General features: G+C 47.2%; 1 protein-coding gene across 4 annotated transcripts in view; it reads left to right on the plus strand.

Moving 5' to 3' along the window:
• ASTN2 (astrotactin 2) overlaps positions 1–16,756 on the plus strand; it is a 993,079-nt gene that overhangs the window by 572,892 nt on the left and 403,431 nt on the right. For all 4 annotated transcript variants that reach the window (XM_043927598.1, XM_043927599.1, XM_043927600.1 and 1 more), the window contains one exon: positions 13,062–13,212. In XM_043927598.1, coding sequence (XP_043783533.1) covers positions 13,062–13,212 — 151 coding nt within the window. The remainder of the gene's footprint in view (positions 1–13,061; positions 13,213–16,756) is intronic.

Raw genomic sequence — 16,756 nt, forward strand, 5'->3', positions numbered from 1 at the left:
TAGGAGGGGGGGCGTTGAGGGGTAGCACTTGCATCTCTGCGCAAAGTGTATTGCCTCGTTCATTTCACCCAGTCTCCCAGGCACTGAGGGAACTATTGTCATTGTTCAGTCGCTAGGTCGTGTCCAACTCTTGCCAATCCCATGGACCGCATCACACCAGGCTTCTTTGTCTTTCACCATCTCCCAGAGTTTGCTCAAACTCACGTTCATTGAGTCGATGATGCCATCCAGCCATCTCGTCCTCTGTCACCCAACATCACGATGATGCATTTACGGAGAAGAAAACTGAAGTTCACAGAGGGAGGTTGGTGGGGGGTTGGTGAACACATACCCTTATGAGTTTAAAATTTTCTTTTTCTAAAACCAGCGTCTGTCCGCCTCTCCCCACACCACATATGCCCTTCCAGGAAGGGATGATTTTGGTGTGATCATAGCTGGATTTTAATTTCCTGTCTCTTCTTATCTGCACCCAAGCTTCTGGTTATATTCACAGACGGACAGATATTCAGAGAAGCTTTCTCTCTCAAAGTCCAGACTGAGGCTCCCAACCCGGAGTCTTTGCTGGTTTGAAATTCCCTAATAATACATTTTCACTCTCACCAACTTCTTACTGAAATTTGGCATTTCCTTCTATTGCAGACATGGGTGTGTTAATAGCACCTGTGGCTTTTTTGGCAATAGAAATCACGTAGTTTTATATCATACTTCATTTGTTGTTCCATTTGTTGCAAATGTCTTAAAAGATAGTTATTCTCTTCACTGCTTCCCATTTACAGTTGTTATTACATCTTTTACTAGATCTTTTTATTTAATGTGTCAATAAAGAAGCATATATATTATTATATGCCTGTTGGCTTTTTTAAAAAGTGTTATGATAAATGGTTTCTTGTGTTATGCTTTTTGCATTTGATCTTATGCATTTAAAAACATGATTCAAAGATGGCCCATGTGCTTCTCTAGACTGACAAAAGAGTTACAGCTTGGGTTAAGAACGCTTGTTTCCCAAGCTTGAGTAACTTTCAGGGTTTCAGCCTGAAAACCAGGCTTTTGTTAGTAAGAATTGCAAAAATAAAGTGAGTGTATCCTATTACCTACATTCACATCCATTCATTCACTCATTCATTCATCTTGTCCAGTAAGAGTCTGGGTGGTACCTGTACCGCGTTCCAGCATGGGACTGCAAGGAGCGTGACAGAGCCCCTCCCCTCCTGGCGCTTCTGTCCCCTCCTGCCATCCTCATGGAGCCTGAGAGTTAGGGGGTGTTATCCGTGATCTGTTCATGGGGAAACTGAGGCTCGGAGAGGAGGAGTGCGCTGTTTCTCAGCTGATAAGTGGCAGGGTCTGGGTGTCAGCCCAGGGCTTCTTCCCGTAGCACAGTTACAATTATTTCTAATTTCCAGGCTGGCTGTATAAATCCCTTGATTTCCTTCGATACAGAACAAGGGAAACACTGGCTACATCCATACAGTGGAAACCATAGTTATTTTCTCACCTCCCTCCCGTATCCTTACATTTCTACCCCCTCCTACTTGGAAGGTCACAGAAGGTTACCAGAAATCTGAGCTGGAGTGACCCTTAGCACTCATCCTATCATTGTATAAATGCAAAACAGAGACCCAGAGAGGGCAAGGGGTCACGTGGGGACACAGAGCAATACAAGGCTGAGCTAGACCCACACCCCGTATACTCTCTAATGGGAGGCTTTCCCTGACCCCTCTCAGGCAAGCCCCTCTGCCTTCTCTGGTCACTGGAGTCTCCCCCCACCACCAGGCAACAGGAGAACACAGCCCCCCGCCTCCTCTGGAGCCCACCTCGGTGAGCTTCCCTCTGAGATCAAGCCTCAGCATCCTCACTGAACCTTTTTGGTTTCTTTTGAATATGATGGCGGCGTTTGCAAGGAGTGGGAGAAAGGGAGTGAAGCTGAGTGAGGAGGAGGCTTCCTAAGACTGAGCCGGTCAGCTCAAGTACAGGGCAGAGGCACTGGCTCTTTGTCAAAGAAGGATCGCCTCAGAGATCAGATGGACTCTGAAGTCAGTGTGTGTGTTGGAGGGGGGTGGGCAGGGGGAATCACACATTATCCTGGATCCCTGGGGAAAAGCCCAGGGATGACAGAACTTCTCCAGGCTGCTGGCTGCTGTCACTTCAGGAGCAGACACTCTCCGGGGACATCTGCTTCCCCAGACACCCAAGTCCCACCCCCAACTCCCTGGGTTAAATGGACCCATCTGCCATATGCTCTCATAGTATCCTGTATTTTTTTTTGCTCCTATCATAATTTTTAATTATGATATTGACACAGATATGAATGTAGTTATAGATACAGCTGGGTCTCCCTGGTGGCTGAGACAGCAAAGAATCTGCCTGCAGTGTAGGAGACCCGGGTTTGATCCCTGGATTGGGAAGGTCCCCTGGAGAAAAGAATGGCTAACCACTCCAGTATTCTTTCCTGGAGAATTCTTCCCTGGAGAATTCCATGGACAGAGGAGCCTGGTGGGCTACAGTCCATGGAGCCGCTACTTCTGCTTCATTGACTACATGAAAGCCTTTGACTTTGTGAATCATAATAAACTGGAAAATTCTGAAAGAGATGCAAATACCAGACTACCTTACCTGCCTCCTGAGAAACCTGTCTGAGGGTCAAGAAGCAACAGTTAGAACTGGACATGGAACAACAGACTGTCTGAAAATTGGGAAAAGAGTATGACAAGGCTGCGGGCTTATTTGGTGGCTCAGATGGTAAAGAAACTGCCTGTGATGTGGGAGACTGGGGTTCGATCCCTGGGTTGGGAAGATCCCCTGGAGGAGGGCATGTCAACCCACTCCAGTATTCTTGCCTGGAGAATCCCATGGACAGGGGAGCCTGACAGGCTACAGTCCCCGGGGTCACACAGAGTCAGACACGACTGAGTGATTAAATGCTCACATGACAAGGTGTGTTGACACCTTGTTTATTTAACATATATGCAGAGTACATCATGTGAAATGCTAGGCTGGATGAATCATTAAGTTGGAATCAAGCTTGTTGGGAGAAATATCAACAACCTCAGGTATGCAAATGATACCACTCTAATGGCAGAAAGTGAGGAGAGCATCTTGATGAAGGTGAAACAGGAGAGTGAAAAAGCTGGCTTAAAACTCAGCATTCAAAAACTAAGATCATGGAATCCAGTCCCATCACTTCATGGCAAATAGATGGGGAAACATTGGAAACAGTGACAGACTTTATTTTCTTGGGCTCCAAAATCACTGAGGACAGTGACTGCAGCCATAAAATTTAAAGACCCTTGCTCCTTGAGGAAAAAGCTATGACAAACCTAGACAGCATATTAAAAAGCAAAGACATCACTTTGCTGGCAAAGGTCTGTATAGTCAAGCTATGATTTTTCCAGCAGTCACGTATGGATGTGAGAGTTGGACCGTAAAGAAAGCTGAGCACTAAAGAATTGACACTTTTGAATCATGGTGCTGGAGAAGACTCTTGATAGTCCCTTGGACTGCAAGGAAATTAAACCAGTGAATCCCAAAGGAAACCAACCCTGAATATTCATTGGAAAGACTGATGCTGAAGCTGAAGCTACAATACTTGGGTCCCCTGATGCAAAGAGCCAACTCATTGGAAAAGACCCTGATACTTTTCCTGATGGGAAAGATGGAAGGCAAAAGGAGAAGAGGGCGGCAGAGTATGAGATGTTTAGTTAGCATCACTGACTCAATGGACATGAATTTGAGCAAACACCAGGAGGTAGTGAAGGACAGGGAGGCCTGGTGTGCTTCTGTGCATGGGGTCACAGAGTCGGACACGGCTTAGCAACTGAACAACGATACAGAGATATACAGGTACAGAGACACGGACTTGCAGGGTGATTGTGCTCTATTAACTGAGCTGTAAGTTCTAGGAGAGCAAAGCCTGTCTGTTTTGCTCTTTTCTGAAAGCTTAACCTCCAACCCCTGTGGTGGTGAGTGCTGGGTAAATATCTTTGAAATGAACAAATGCATTTCCAAAATACAGCAGCCCCTTATCAAGGCGTCTGTTTGAGCCTGACTATGGTGAGGGGCTTCTGTATCTTCTATCTCATTAGTCCTGACTATGTCCCTGTAAGCTGAATTTCATTGTCCCCATTTCACAGATGGGCAATGGATACTCATAGTCATTTTCTCTTTGTCCCCCAAACCATACAGATGATGGGTGGCCTCATCCATCTCTCCTTCTCTTCCTCCTCCCCCTCACTTTTTCGATAAACAGCCATTGTTGTGACTGTCACTACGGTATTGCACAGCCCTCCCCAGGAAGCCTGACTCCTCCCCCCCATCCCTGAAAGTGGCCATCCCCCTCAGGTTGCGTTCCTGCCATGGCCAGCAGGAGCAGGCCCTCAAGAGGCAGCGTTCCCATTGCTCAAAGGCTCTGACTTTCAAAAAGCCCAATCTGCTTCCCTGTACCAGCCCACCCCTGCCTAGAATCCTTGTACCACCTAACCTTCATAAGGCCATTGCCGTGTGCCAGCCACTGTCCTAACACTGTCCCTAACATGGTCTTCAACCGGTCTCAAAACAGCCCTAATCCTCAAAACGGAAACTTGGTTCCTTCTTCTAGGAAACGAGGATGATCCTATCATTTACATCACTGTGTTTTCATGATGATGAAGAAGTCTGCCACATGTCCTGCTGGAAACATTTCCTGGCATATTATGAGTGTTCAATAATCGTGAACTATTATTAATGTTGTTGTTGTTGCCATAATGATTTACCTAAAATCACAGTCTGTGTTATCAGTCTCAATAAAAGCAGGATCTGATTCTAGAGCCCTTTGGTGGATGCCTGTAGCTCCCAGGATGAAGTACAGGATCGGCAAGGCCTGGCACGCAGACAGCCTTGTCTCCCAGCAGCCTCTGCTGGCCCATCCTTTGCTAGACCGCACCTCCTCCTCGACACTCAGCTTCCCTACATCGTTTGCAGTTCCACCAACCAGAGTATACCCTCTGTTACCTCTAGGCCTTCACATATTCTGTTCCCTCTGCCCGGAACACCCTTATCTCATACCACCCTCCTTCATGTGGCTAGTTTCTGCTCAGCCTTTTTGTCTCAGCTTCAATATTACCTCCTCCTAAAAGCCTTGTCTGGCTGCTCACTACCAAGGTCTGGGTGGGTGGAATGACTTCTTCTTTTATAGTCCTAAGGCCCCAGTTACTTTGCAAGGTTTACTTTTTTTGGTTGTTTTTCTCTTCCTCCCCCGCACATGCTATGTCATACCTATTCCTGTCTTTGCCCGGGAGGCAGCCCAGGGCCAAATTAAACATCAGCAAACATATCTGAGTGAATCGACACTATGAGGCCCCAAGTCCTCCTTCTCCTGCACTGAGCTCCTCACATTCTCAAGTTACAGTCCTTGCAAGTTCACAGGAAATCAGATGATGCTGGTTTCTGCCGACCTTTGGACACCCTCTGTGTGTAAGACATTTTGCATATATCATCTACCTTACGTTCCATGCTAACTCTCTCGCCAGCCAGGTATGAGTATCTCCGCTTTTCAGATAGGAAAATGGAGGCTTGGGGTTTACAGGACCCACCCAAGGTCCCATGGTGACTGAAGCTGGGAGACAAGCCTGCCTCGTGTCGCCTGCGCCCCGCAGCTGCTCCTGACCCCCGCGAAGGCGCGCGAGGGGTGGGGAGGAGGGACCTGGTTCCTGACAAGCCCTGTCCTCACCTCCTCGCTCTCTGGGAGCTCAGGAAACAGGCTGCTTGGTGTCATCAGAGAAGGATTAGTCTGCACCCGCGCGGGGCTTGTCACTGCCTGGGCCCCGAGTCCTCCATCCGCACCTCTCTGTGAGTGACACAGACCTTTCCTGATGCTTAGTAACAGGGGGCCGCGTCCGCACCTGTTCCCAGCCGCCTGCCTCACGCTCTCCCCGCGCTGGGCTCAGCCGACTCGGGCAAACGGAATCCAAATGCTGCTTCACACTCATGCAACCCGCTCGGGAGGGGATGGCAGCCTCACTCAGCCTGGCAGGGCTTGGGGGACTGTTTTGAAACCAGTATTATCAGGGAAAAAAAAAGAAAAATTAGATTGTTAGAACTGAAGAGATGCTTCAAGACATCTTAGTGGCTGGAATTAATAGGTGACAAAAGAGAGGAAGAGTGATACCAAAGGAGAGGCATATTAATAGAGATCACAGAAGGTAAATTAATAGACTTGTAATTTCATAAACATAATATGCATTTGTCATATTGCTAACAACTGTTGAATCCAAAAAGTATGGGTGTTCATTATATATTCTTTCATTAACTTTTAAGATTCATCTGATAAAATGCTGAAAAAATTAAAATTAAAGGCAATGTAGGGGGTTGTAAAAGCATTTGTTGTTGTTTAGTCATTCAATTGTGTCCAGTTCTTTGGGACCCCATGGACTGTAGCCTACTATGCTCCTCTGTCCATGGAATTCTCCAGGCAAGAATACTGGAGTGGGTTGCCATTTCCTCCCCCAGGGGATCTTCCCAACCCAGGGATCAAACCTGCATCTCTGCATCTCCTACATGGCAGGAGGATTCTTTTACTGTTGAGCCACCAGTTGGAACAGCATTACATATAAATAAAGTATACAATTCAAAAAGTAATAATAGTAATCATCTCAGTACCAGGCATGCAGTAGGTGCTGAAATATTTTTTGAATGAATGAACAGTAAATAGATTTGCATTGGATTTTAGACTTTAGAAAACATGGCCCTATGCACCCTTTCACTGCATCATTCCCACAATAATCCTACATGGTTGGGAGCTAGAAAGATGCTGTTCCCATTTTACAGATGAGAAGAGTGAGGTTCAGAAGAAACTTCATAGAGGAGAAGGAATGTGGGTTCTGGAGTCGGACATACCTTGGTTCAAACCCTAACTCCAATACTGACCTGCAGGTTTTCCCCTGTGAAACAGGAAGTGGTGGTTCAGCCTACTGTGTCTTTGTGTAAATACAGTCTTACTGAAACATAGCCATGCTCATTCACTGCATTTTGCATATCGTCGTTGCATATTTTCTGTGGCTGATTGTGCACTATAAAAGCAGAATTGAGTAGTTGGAACAGAGGCCATATGGCTTGTAAAGCCTAAGATGTTGACTGTGGATTTCTGTATGGAGAAGTTTGCCAACCTCTGTTCTGCCTGGGGTGTGTTAGGTACTTAATTATTGCTGGTCTTTTCTCCTCTCAAATGAAGGAGAAACAGCTTCACCATGGTCCTTTCTCTACGTTTTCACGGGCTTTGTAAATACCACAGTGTGACCTGCAGAGCCTGGAATCGGGAGGACTGGTATGGTGTCAGTAGCACTGGAATTAAGACCAAAGGCCAGGATTATAGTCTTGGCTCTGTCCTGCTGTCCTACTCAGCTTGAGGACGTGTCTCTGAGCTATGAGTTGTAGGTTGAGTAGTGTCCCCTAAAACTCTTGGCCACCCAGAACCTCAGAATGTGAACCTTTCTGGAGATAGAGTCTTTGCAGATTTAATTAAGATAAGGTCATAGTAGATTAGTGTGTGCACGCACAGCATGCAAAGTCACTTTAATTATGGACAGCTCTTTGCAACCCCATGAACTATAGCCCATCAGGCTCCTCTGTCCCTGGGATTCTCCAAGTCAGAATACTGGAGTGGGTTGCCATGCCCTCCTCCAGAAGATCTTCCCAACCCAGGGATCGAACCCACATCTTTTGTGTCTCCTGCATTAACAGGCGGTTTCTTTACCACGAGCGCCACCTGAGTGGACACTAAATCCAGTGGATGGTGTCATTGTGAGGAGAGGAAAAGACAGACACGAGGAAGAGGCCACGTGACAATGAAGGCAGAGATTAGAGTGATGCGGGCACAAGCCAAGGAATGCCGAGGGTTGCCAGGAGCTGTGAAGGGAGCTGTGAAGGGCAAGAAGGGGTCTGCCCTAGAGTCTTAGAGGAAGTTTGGCCCGCTGACACCCAATCTCCAGAACTGTGACAGCATACGTTTCTGTTGTTTAAAGTCACCTGTTTTGTAGTCCTTGCTACGGCTGCTCTAGAAAACCACCACACTGGTGTTTTCCCCTTTTATTCCAGTATGGATCGAGGCTACTGTGGCGTGTACACAGGTCAGCCGGCAGCGCTGGGAGGTGTGCAAGGGCGGCCCAGCCTCTGCCCTTCCAGTTCTTCCTCCTGTAAGACCCAGAGGGGTGGGCACAGATTTCTGCCAGCTTTACTGTTAGGAGAGCTCTGACTTGCCCAAGGGCACAGAGCAAGTTGGACAAGCTGAGCCGTGGACCTGACGTCAGGCAGACGTGCATGCAGACCCTGACCTCACCGCTTCACCCCCATGTGACCCGGGACAAGTCCCTTCTCTCCCCAGTAGCTGGTTTCTCGGGCTGCAGAGGTGGAGTAAAATGTATACCTCGGGGTTATGGCGTCAGTGCCAGAAAGAACCTAGCTTGGTGCTCAGGAGCTGATGGCGGAGGGAGATGATGTGGGTGATGCTGGCAGTTTCTGGCAAAGCCGGGACTCCCCCCGGTTGCCCCTGTCACCCCAGTCCACCTCCACCTCCAGGGCTAAACCCTCCATCCCTCTATGCCCCCCTAGTGGGGCAGCTCTGAGCTCCCACAGACCCCAGATCCTGCACCCAGCGTCTGGGATGAGGAGTTGGGTCCTGACATAGGAAAATGCCAGTGTCTGCCCCTGCTCCGATACTTCATTTTCCCAGCCTGGCATGATTGCTGTTCTCAACTCAGTAACAGCCCCTGGGTCAGGGCTTTGTGTTTTAAACAATGTTCCCTGGGTGTAACTGATGTTTATGCAGAATCAATCCTTTCAAAAGCTAACAGCCTCCTTATTTGTGTAGCCTGAGCTGTGGCCAGGTTCCACTGGAAGGTGACAATTTTCGCTGGTTTTTCTCGTCTCTTCCTTTGTTTCTCTGGGTCGTTCTGTCTCTGCTGTCCATCTCTCTGTGTGTGGTCTTTCCACTCAGGCAGTGTCTTTTTCTTCCCATTCATTCTCTGTCTTCCTGAGTCTGTCCCCTTCCCCCTCTGCCCATCATTCCCTCTTCTCTCCTCCCCTCCTCCTATCCATCTCAGCACACGTACACATTTATTCTGCTTGCCTTGATGTTTTCTCCTTTTTGAATCTCTGTCTCTTATTCCTCTTTCTCCCTCTCTTTCTTTCTCCTACTCTATCTCTGCGTTTTGTCTTTCTTTACACACCACCCCCCTCCAGCTTCCTCTCTTAAGCTCTGTCTCCATGACAGTCCTCTGGGTATCTTGTCTTCTCTCTCTGTCTCTCTGTTTACCTATCCATTTGTCAGTTCATCCATCCATCCAGGCATCCATCCATCTCTGGCTGGCTGTATTTCTGCCTCTTAGCCTCTCTCCTTTCTTTCTAGCAGATTCTCTGCATGTTAGTCTCTTTTTTTGCTCTCACACTTTCTCTAATTCTCTCTGTCTTAATCTCCTCCCCTCATGTATCATCCTTCTTCCCCCTCTAAGGATATTAATATTTTAATACCCTTAATGTCTTTCTGGGATTCCCAACTCTGTGATTCAGAAGTGGGAGTCTCCCAAGAGCATGAGTTCAGGGACTGTTAATTCCCTCCCTCCATCCACCTGCCACCTTGACCTCACTCTGTACAAAGTTGGGGAGTGATAGATAAGCTGGCGGCTCTCCTCCTTGCTTATTCTTCTTTGTCCCTCTACTAAGCCCTGAGCATGAGGGATTTAGGGTGGAAACCCAGAGTTGGGGCTAGGCAGGGGAGTGTCCTCTTTGGACATAATCTTGATAAAACCACTGATTGGCGGTGGTCGTGTCCTTGCCTTCTGGTAATTGCTTTGTTTCACTTGCCAAACATCTACTTAGCACAAGTGCCTACCAGGCTGTGTGCTGGGGGCTAAAGAGGAGTGATTCCGTATCCTTGAGCAGAGTTATTCGTGCTTTTGTGCTATACAGTAGGTCCTTGTTGGTTATCCATTTTAAATATAGCAATGTGCAGCCTGGACTGGGGAGTCGTTTGCAGGGAGAATGAATAATGCATGTGTGTGGCTGAGTCCCTTTGCTGTCCATATGAAGCTGTCACAGCATTGCTAAGCAGCTGTGAGTGAGTGCATGTCGCTCAGTTGTGTTGGACTCTTTGTGACCCCATGGACTGCAGTCCGAGGAATTCTCCAGGCCAGAAATACCGGGGTGGGTAGCCTTTCCCTTCAGGGGATTTTCCCACCAGAGAGATCAAACCCAGGTCTCCTGCATTGCAGGTGGATTCAACCAGCTGAGCCACAAGAGAAGTCCAGCTGTACTCCAATATAAAATAAAACATTAAAAATAAATAAATAAAGGGGATGACTAAGCCTTGGGCCTTTCACTCAAGAAGCTTACAGTCTCTTTGGGAAACTATGGAGTTGGTGATGAAGATCAATAAGATAAATAGATTTAAACAATGGACTCAAAGCGAAAAGGAATTGATTCTGTTTGGGGGATGTAGAGAAGGTTTCACAAAGGAGGTCACAGTGAGCTCATCAGACGTGTCACTGCCGTATTCCTAGTACCTAGAATGGCCCCCGGTACATAGTCAGCACTCAGAAAACATGTGTAATATAAGGATGAATGAATGGACGAATGGATTCAAATGGTTTTAAGGATCCTTAGGATTCTGTGGGGGAGAGAAGTTGGAGCTGAGCATCCCAGGCAGAAGAGCGTGGTCGAGGATTCAGGGAGGTTAAGGTACACCCTGCCCTCAGAGCTCTCTGCAGGGCTGACCCGCCCATCCTCTGGGATGTGGCTGAGGCTCACAGCTCTGTCCCTCACTGGGCGTTACCTCGGCCACAAGGAGCTGCCGCTCCCAAGGACACCCCTTCCACGTGGCAGCCGGTGATGGGGTGATGCAGAGGTGATGCAGGAGGCAGGGTCCCTTGCCTCCATTCAGGATGTCTTTAAAGGGCCACTCCAGCTTCAGAGCTACCCTCACAACCACCGAGGCTGCAGATCTACGTGGCATCAACCACATGGCAGGACCGCCTCCCGCTGCCCAGTCATGCCCTGCTGGCTTCCTGTGTCCCAGGAGGGCACCTTGATAAACCTCCTGTAAGCAGCGCTCTGTCTCAGGATGTGTTCTCAGGGAACCTGACCTCAGATTGTGTGTTTAGGGAATGAGAAGAAAGCTGTGGCTATGGAATGGGGGCTATGAGGACAAAGTAAAATGTAGCCAGCCAGGTAGGCGGGAACCCGATTATGCAGGACCTTGAATGCCAATGAAACTAATTTAGTTTTTCTTCTAGAAATAATGGAGACCTATTGCCCCGTAGGGTATCTAGGTAGAGCTGGAATTTACCAGGTTCACTGGCAGTCAGGATGAAAAATGGAACAGAAGGGGGTAAGGTTGGAGTCAGGGAAGAAGCTAGGAGACTGAAGCCTGGAGCTCCAAGCCTGAGGAGCAGAAGGTTGGGAGAAAGGCTGAAGGGTGTGGTCCAGAGACATCACTAGGGGTGCTCACCGACCCCCTCGTACAACACATGCGTACCCTGGCACCTCCCCTCTTTCTTGCTTCTGGATTCCATGACTTATACATCATGGAAGAATATGCCTCTTTTTACTGCCTCTTGTGACCCTTTAATAAAGTCTCCTGCAAGTAATGAACACACCACAGATCAGCCAGGGCTAGGATAGTCCTTGTTTGGGGGCCCTTTTCCCAGAAAGCAGCATCCAGAAACTTCCATTTTTTATCTCTCCTCACATAGAATTTTGGCAGATTCATGGATTATGGTGTCTAATCTTATTCTGTTGTGAACCGCATTTGGGAGGTTCACGCATGCATTTGCCTAGAGTCTTATCATCTTTACAACAGCTAATGCTGCTGGTGTTGATGGTGTGATTTGTAGGCAAGAGTCTGAAAAATACGGTACTAGGGTCAGAGAGTTCCGTGTTTGTGTCTTGGCTCTGCTGTTAATAGGCTGTGTGATTTGGGATGAGTGCCACCCCTCCCATAGTTTCAATTTATCTCTGCAAAGTTGGAACACCAGGAATGTGCCCATTTTACAGAGTTGCTGTGGGGATGTCTGGAACCTGTAGAAACATGTATAATGCAAGATAAGAGCTTTGTCATGGGAGGAACTTCCTCTTTGGACTCAGACGGAGCTGGGCACAGACTTTTAACTCTGCCACGTTACAGGCTGGTGGCCGTCAGCAGAACGCTTCACCTTTCTTTTTCTTTTTTCAATTGAATTGTAGTTGATTTACAATATTATGTTAGTTTCAGGAGTACCACAAAATGATTCAGTTATATATATATGTATTTTCAGATTATTTTCCATTATAGATTAATACATGATAATGAATATAGCCCCCTACACACTGTAGTAAATCCTCGCCATTTATTTTATATGTTGTGGTGTGTTATCTGTTAATCTCATACTCCTGTTTCCCTACCCCCACTTTCCCCTTTGGTAACCATAAGTTTATTTTCCACATCTGTGAGTTTGTTTCTGTTTTATGAATAAGTTCATTTTTATTTTTATTTTTTTCTGGATTTCACGAGTGATACCATACGATATTTGTCTTTCTCTGCTCGACTTACTTCACTAGGTATGACAATCTCTAGGCCCATCCATGTTACTATAAATGGCATTATTTCATTCTTTTTAGGACTGAGTGGTATTCCATCATGTATATATACTGCAACTACTTTAGGCATTCATCTGCTGATGGACACTTAGGTTGCTTCCATGTCTTGGCTGTTGTAAATAATACTTGTCCTTTTTCAGTCACAGTTCACTTATTGGTAAAATGGAAATCGTATGTCTACTTTCAAAAATTATGAGGGTTATTGAAATAAAGGGTGCAAAGTTCCAAATATATACCTCTTTATCAAAACTAAACAACCATCATGTCATATGACAGTATAACCACTGAATTTACTTCTTTTTGGTTTTCTTTGCTTCTTATTTTCTTTTTAAATAAGCATGTGTATCATTCTCTCGATTACACATATGATGAATAATGATCTCAAAAGTAATGCACATTAAACTTAGTTTTAACCCAGTGATACCAATGTCTCTGGGATTTAACTGTCCCCCTTTCTCTCCAAGGGAGGACGCGATGCTGTCCACGTACTTTGAAACCATCAACGACCTGCTGTCCTCCTTCGGGCCTGTCCGTGACTGCTCTCGGAACAACGGGGGCTGCACGCGCAACTTCAAGTGCGTGGCTGACCGTCAGGTGGACTCCTCGGGGTGTGTGGTAAGTGCCCTTGCCCGTGAACGTGGTGCTGGCCCCGGTACCAAGGCTGCCAGCCAGAGGCCCTTCTGTGAGGGGGCAGCGGGTCAAGGTCGTAGCTCCTACCTTCGTGGCCTTCAGTACATCAGGCCTCCCTCCTTGATTTCCTCATCTCGACAGTGGGATCCCGATCACACGTACCTCCTGTAAGTGTCAGAAGAATGAAATGAGCTATTACAGCTTCAGTGCCCATTATTCAGTAGGTCCTTGAGAGTTCCTGGCCTCTGGCTCACCAACACCCCAGCTCTGCCCCTGCCCCACCCCACAGGTACAAAATCCACTAAACCACTGCAAGTTCTCAATTGGATTAAGAGTCTGAGGGCATAATCAGTGAACAGTGAGCATCTCTCAAGGAGTTCTGTTTATAAAACTCAGGAAAACCCCTCTGGATAGGATCATGTGTAAAGGCGCTCAGAATGGAAATGAGTTGGCACCTTTGTCCTCCGCAATATATCAACATGGTGATTTAGCCTTCGGAAGTTCACAGTCCGTTTGGGAGTGAGGTCGGGCCTGTCTTGTCTCTGGACAGTCAGTGGGGAACACGTCATCTGTTTGGAAGAGAAATAGTAGGTGAGATCTAAAGTGTGAGGAAAGCTTGCTGGAGACGGTGGTGCTGTAATGGGCTTCATAAGATGAGTCAGTGTACATTGGGAAGAGAGTGGGGCTGGGGGAAGCAAAGCCACGGAGGGGATAGTGTCCTTGTTTGCACGGAGCTTTAATATCGAATGTGCGGTAAGAACATGGAAGATATGTGAGCGTCATATGGATGATGCGTCTTATAGGAATGGTCAAGGGTGCTTGTTTAAAATGCTTGTTCCAGGTAAAATGTCCATGAGAAGGTGAAATGTTACACTAGAAGTTTTGATTCTATAGTGGGGATTCGGTCCATAGAGCCTGAATTTGTAACACTGTTATGAGTGTGTATGTGTGTGAGAGGTGGGGGTGTCTTACAAGCTCACTTGGAAACATTGCCCTACTTGCTAAATGCCTTGGCCTGGCCGCCCTCCAACCTCTCCACCACTTTACTTCCTTCTACACTAGAGCCTCTCCTGTTGGAGGAGACTCTTGAGAGTCCCTTGGACTGCAAGGAGATCCAACCAGTCCATCCTAAAGGAGATCAGTCCTGGGTGTTCATTGGAAGGACTGATGCTGAAGCTGAAACTACAATACTTTGGCCACCTGATGTGAAGAGTTGACTCATTGTAAAAGACCCTGATGCTGGGAAGGGATTGGGGGCAGGAGAAGAAGGGGACGACAGAGGATGAGATGGCTGGATGGCATCACTGACTCGATGGACATGAATTTGGGTGAACTCGGGGAGTTGGTGATGGACAGGGAGGCCTGGCGTGCTGTGATTCATGGGGTCACAAAGAGTCAGAGACGACTGAGCGACTGAACTGAACTGACACTAGAACCAATTGGAGATAATTAGTTGTTGTCCCTGAACACACTTACCTGTTTAATGCCTCAGAGACATTGCTCATGACGTTCTTTCACCTTCAGTGGCTTGCTCCCCTAACAATGTAGCAAACAAGTGGACTTCCTTTGAGATCCATCTCCTTTAGGAAGCCTTTCCCCTCTCCCCAATGGAGAAATAACCATGCTCTTGTGAGAACCATTACTGTTTTTGTGTATGTTTATCTGTTATACCACCTGTGATAATTTATAGTCCAGACTGGCTTTTTTCACGTGTGAAAGTGAAAGTGAAAATCGCTCAGTTGTGTCCGACTCTTTGTGACCCCATGGACTATATAGTCCATGGAATTCTCCAGGCCAGAATACTGGAGTGGGTAGCCTTTCCCTTCTCCAGGGGATCTTCCCAACCCGGGATCGAACCCAGGTCTCCCATGTTGCAGGCAGATACTTTACCAACTGAGCTATCCCAATAAGCTGAGGGAGAACCCAGGGAATCTGTTGATTCAGCTCAGCACCCCAGTAGTACCCATCTCAGAAGATAAGAAGAAAGAAAGAGGGCGGGAAGGGAGGAATGAGTCCATGGATGAAAATGCCTGCTCTGGACGAGGTTCTTTGAAAGAGACCAAGGGAATACACAGTCAGCTCTTAAAGCACCTACATAACCTCTAGGGAGATAGACGAGGGCCAGGAAACCAATACAAAGAAGCTTCTAGAGGATGAGATAGTGCAATAAAACTATTTCAGACTCAAAGATCAAGAGGTCTTCAGAAGCCAATGGGCAATGGAGATTTTACTGATGAGAATTTTTAGAATTCTAAGTGATAGAAACTCAATATAAACTGCTTTAGGCAAAAAGAGGCAATGTATTGACTGAAATGGAAGTCCACCCAATAGGACTGAGGGGCTCACACAGGGTCACTGGGATCCATCTCCTCTCAGCTCTGCCCTCAGGACCATGCCACACCTTCTCTGCACAGTGAGTCCTGCAGGACACCAGCGTCTCAGTCACTGGGTCATGTCCAACTCTTGTGACGCCATGGACCACAGCGCGCCAGGCCTGCCTTGAGCAAACTTGAGAGTTTGGTCAAGTTCCTGTCCACTGAGTCGGTGATGCTGCCCAACCATCTCATCCGCGGCTCTGCTTTTCTCCTTTCGCCATCAGTCTTTCCCGGAATCACAGCCTTTTCCAACGAATTGGATCTTCACATCCGGTGGTCAAAGGACTGGAGCTCAGGTTCAGCATCAGTCCTTTCGATGAACATTCAGGGTTCATCTCCTTTAGGACTGACTGGTTTGATCTCCTTGCAGTCCAAGGGGCTGTCAAGAATCTTCTCCAGCACCACAGTCCCTCCAACTAAAGTCACAGAATTCCATCTGATTGGGTCAGCTTGTTTTTCATGCCCAGTCACTGTGTTTGGAAGGACTAGACTCATCCCGGAACCTGGGATGTGCGTCAGAGGCGGCTGCATCTAAACACTGTGGTAGTGAGCCGGGGGAAGGCATAGGCTCTCAAGGAAGAGTAGGGAGCTAGCAACAGGAAGAGGGCTTGTAGGAGCTGGGTGGCTGTGCATAAGCGCTGTCCGCATCAGAGTATTCGCAAAGTAGCCTGCCATGCTGCATGTTGGGAAACTGAAGCCCGAGAGAGAGAGGAGGGTTTGCCCAAGTCTTAGAGCTGGTCATGAACTCCTTATTGAAGTCAGATCATGAACTCCTTATCCCCAAATTCAGACTTAAGTTGAAGAAAGTGGGGAAAACCACTATACCATTCAGGTATGACCTAAATCAAATCCCTTACGATTATACAGTGGAAGTCAGAAGTAGATTTAAGGGACTAGATCTGATAGACAGAGTGCCTGATGACCTATGGATGGAGATTCGTGACACTGTACAGGAGACAGGGATCAAGGCCATCCCCAAGAAAAAGAAATGCGAAAAAGCAAAATGGGTGTCTGAGGAAGTCTTACAAATAGATGTGAGAAGAACAGAAGTGAAAAAAGCAAAGGAAGAAAGGAAAGATATTCCCATTTGAATGCAGAGTTCCAAAGAATAGCAAGGAGAGATAAGAAAGCCTTCCTCTGTACATCTGTGTCTC

Source organism: Cervus elaphus, chromosome 16 (assembly GCF_910594005.1).
Source record: "Cervus elaphus chromosome 16, mCerEla1.1, whole genome shotgun sequence".
Taxonomy (NCBI): Eukaryota; Metazoa; Chordata; class Mammalia; order Artiodactyla; family Cervidae; genus Cervus; species Cervus elaphus.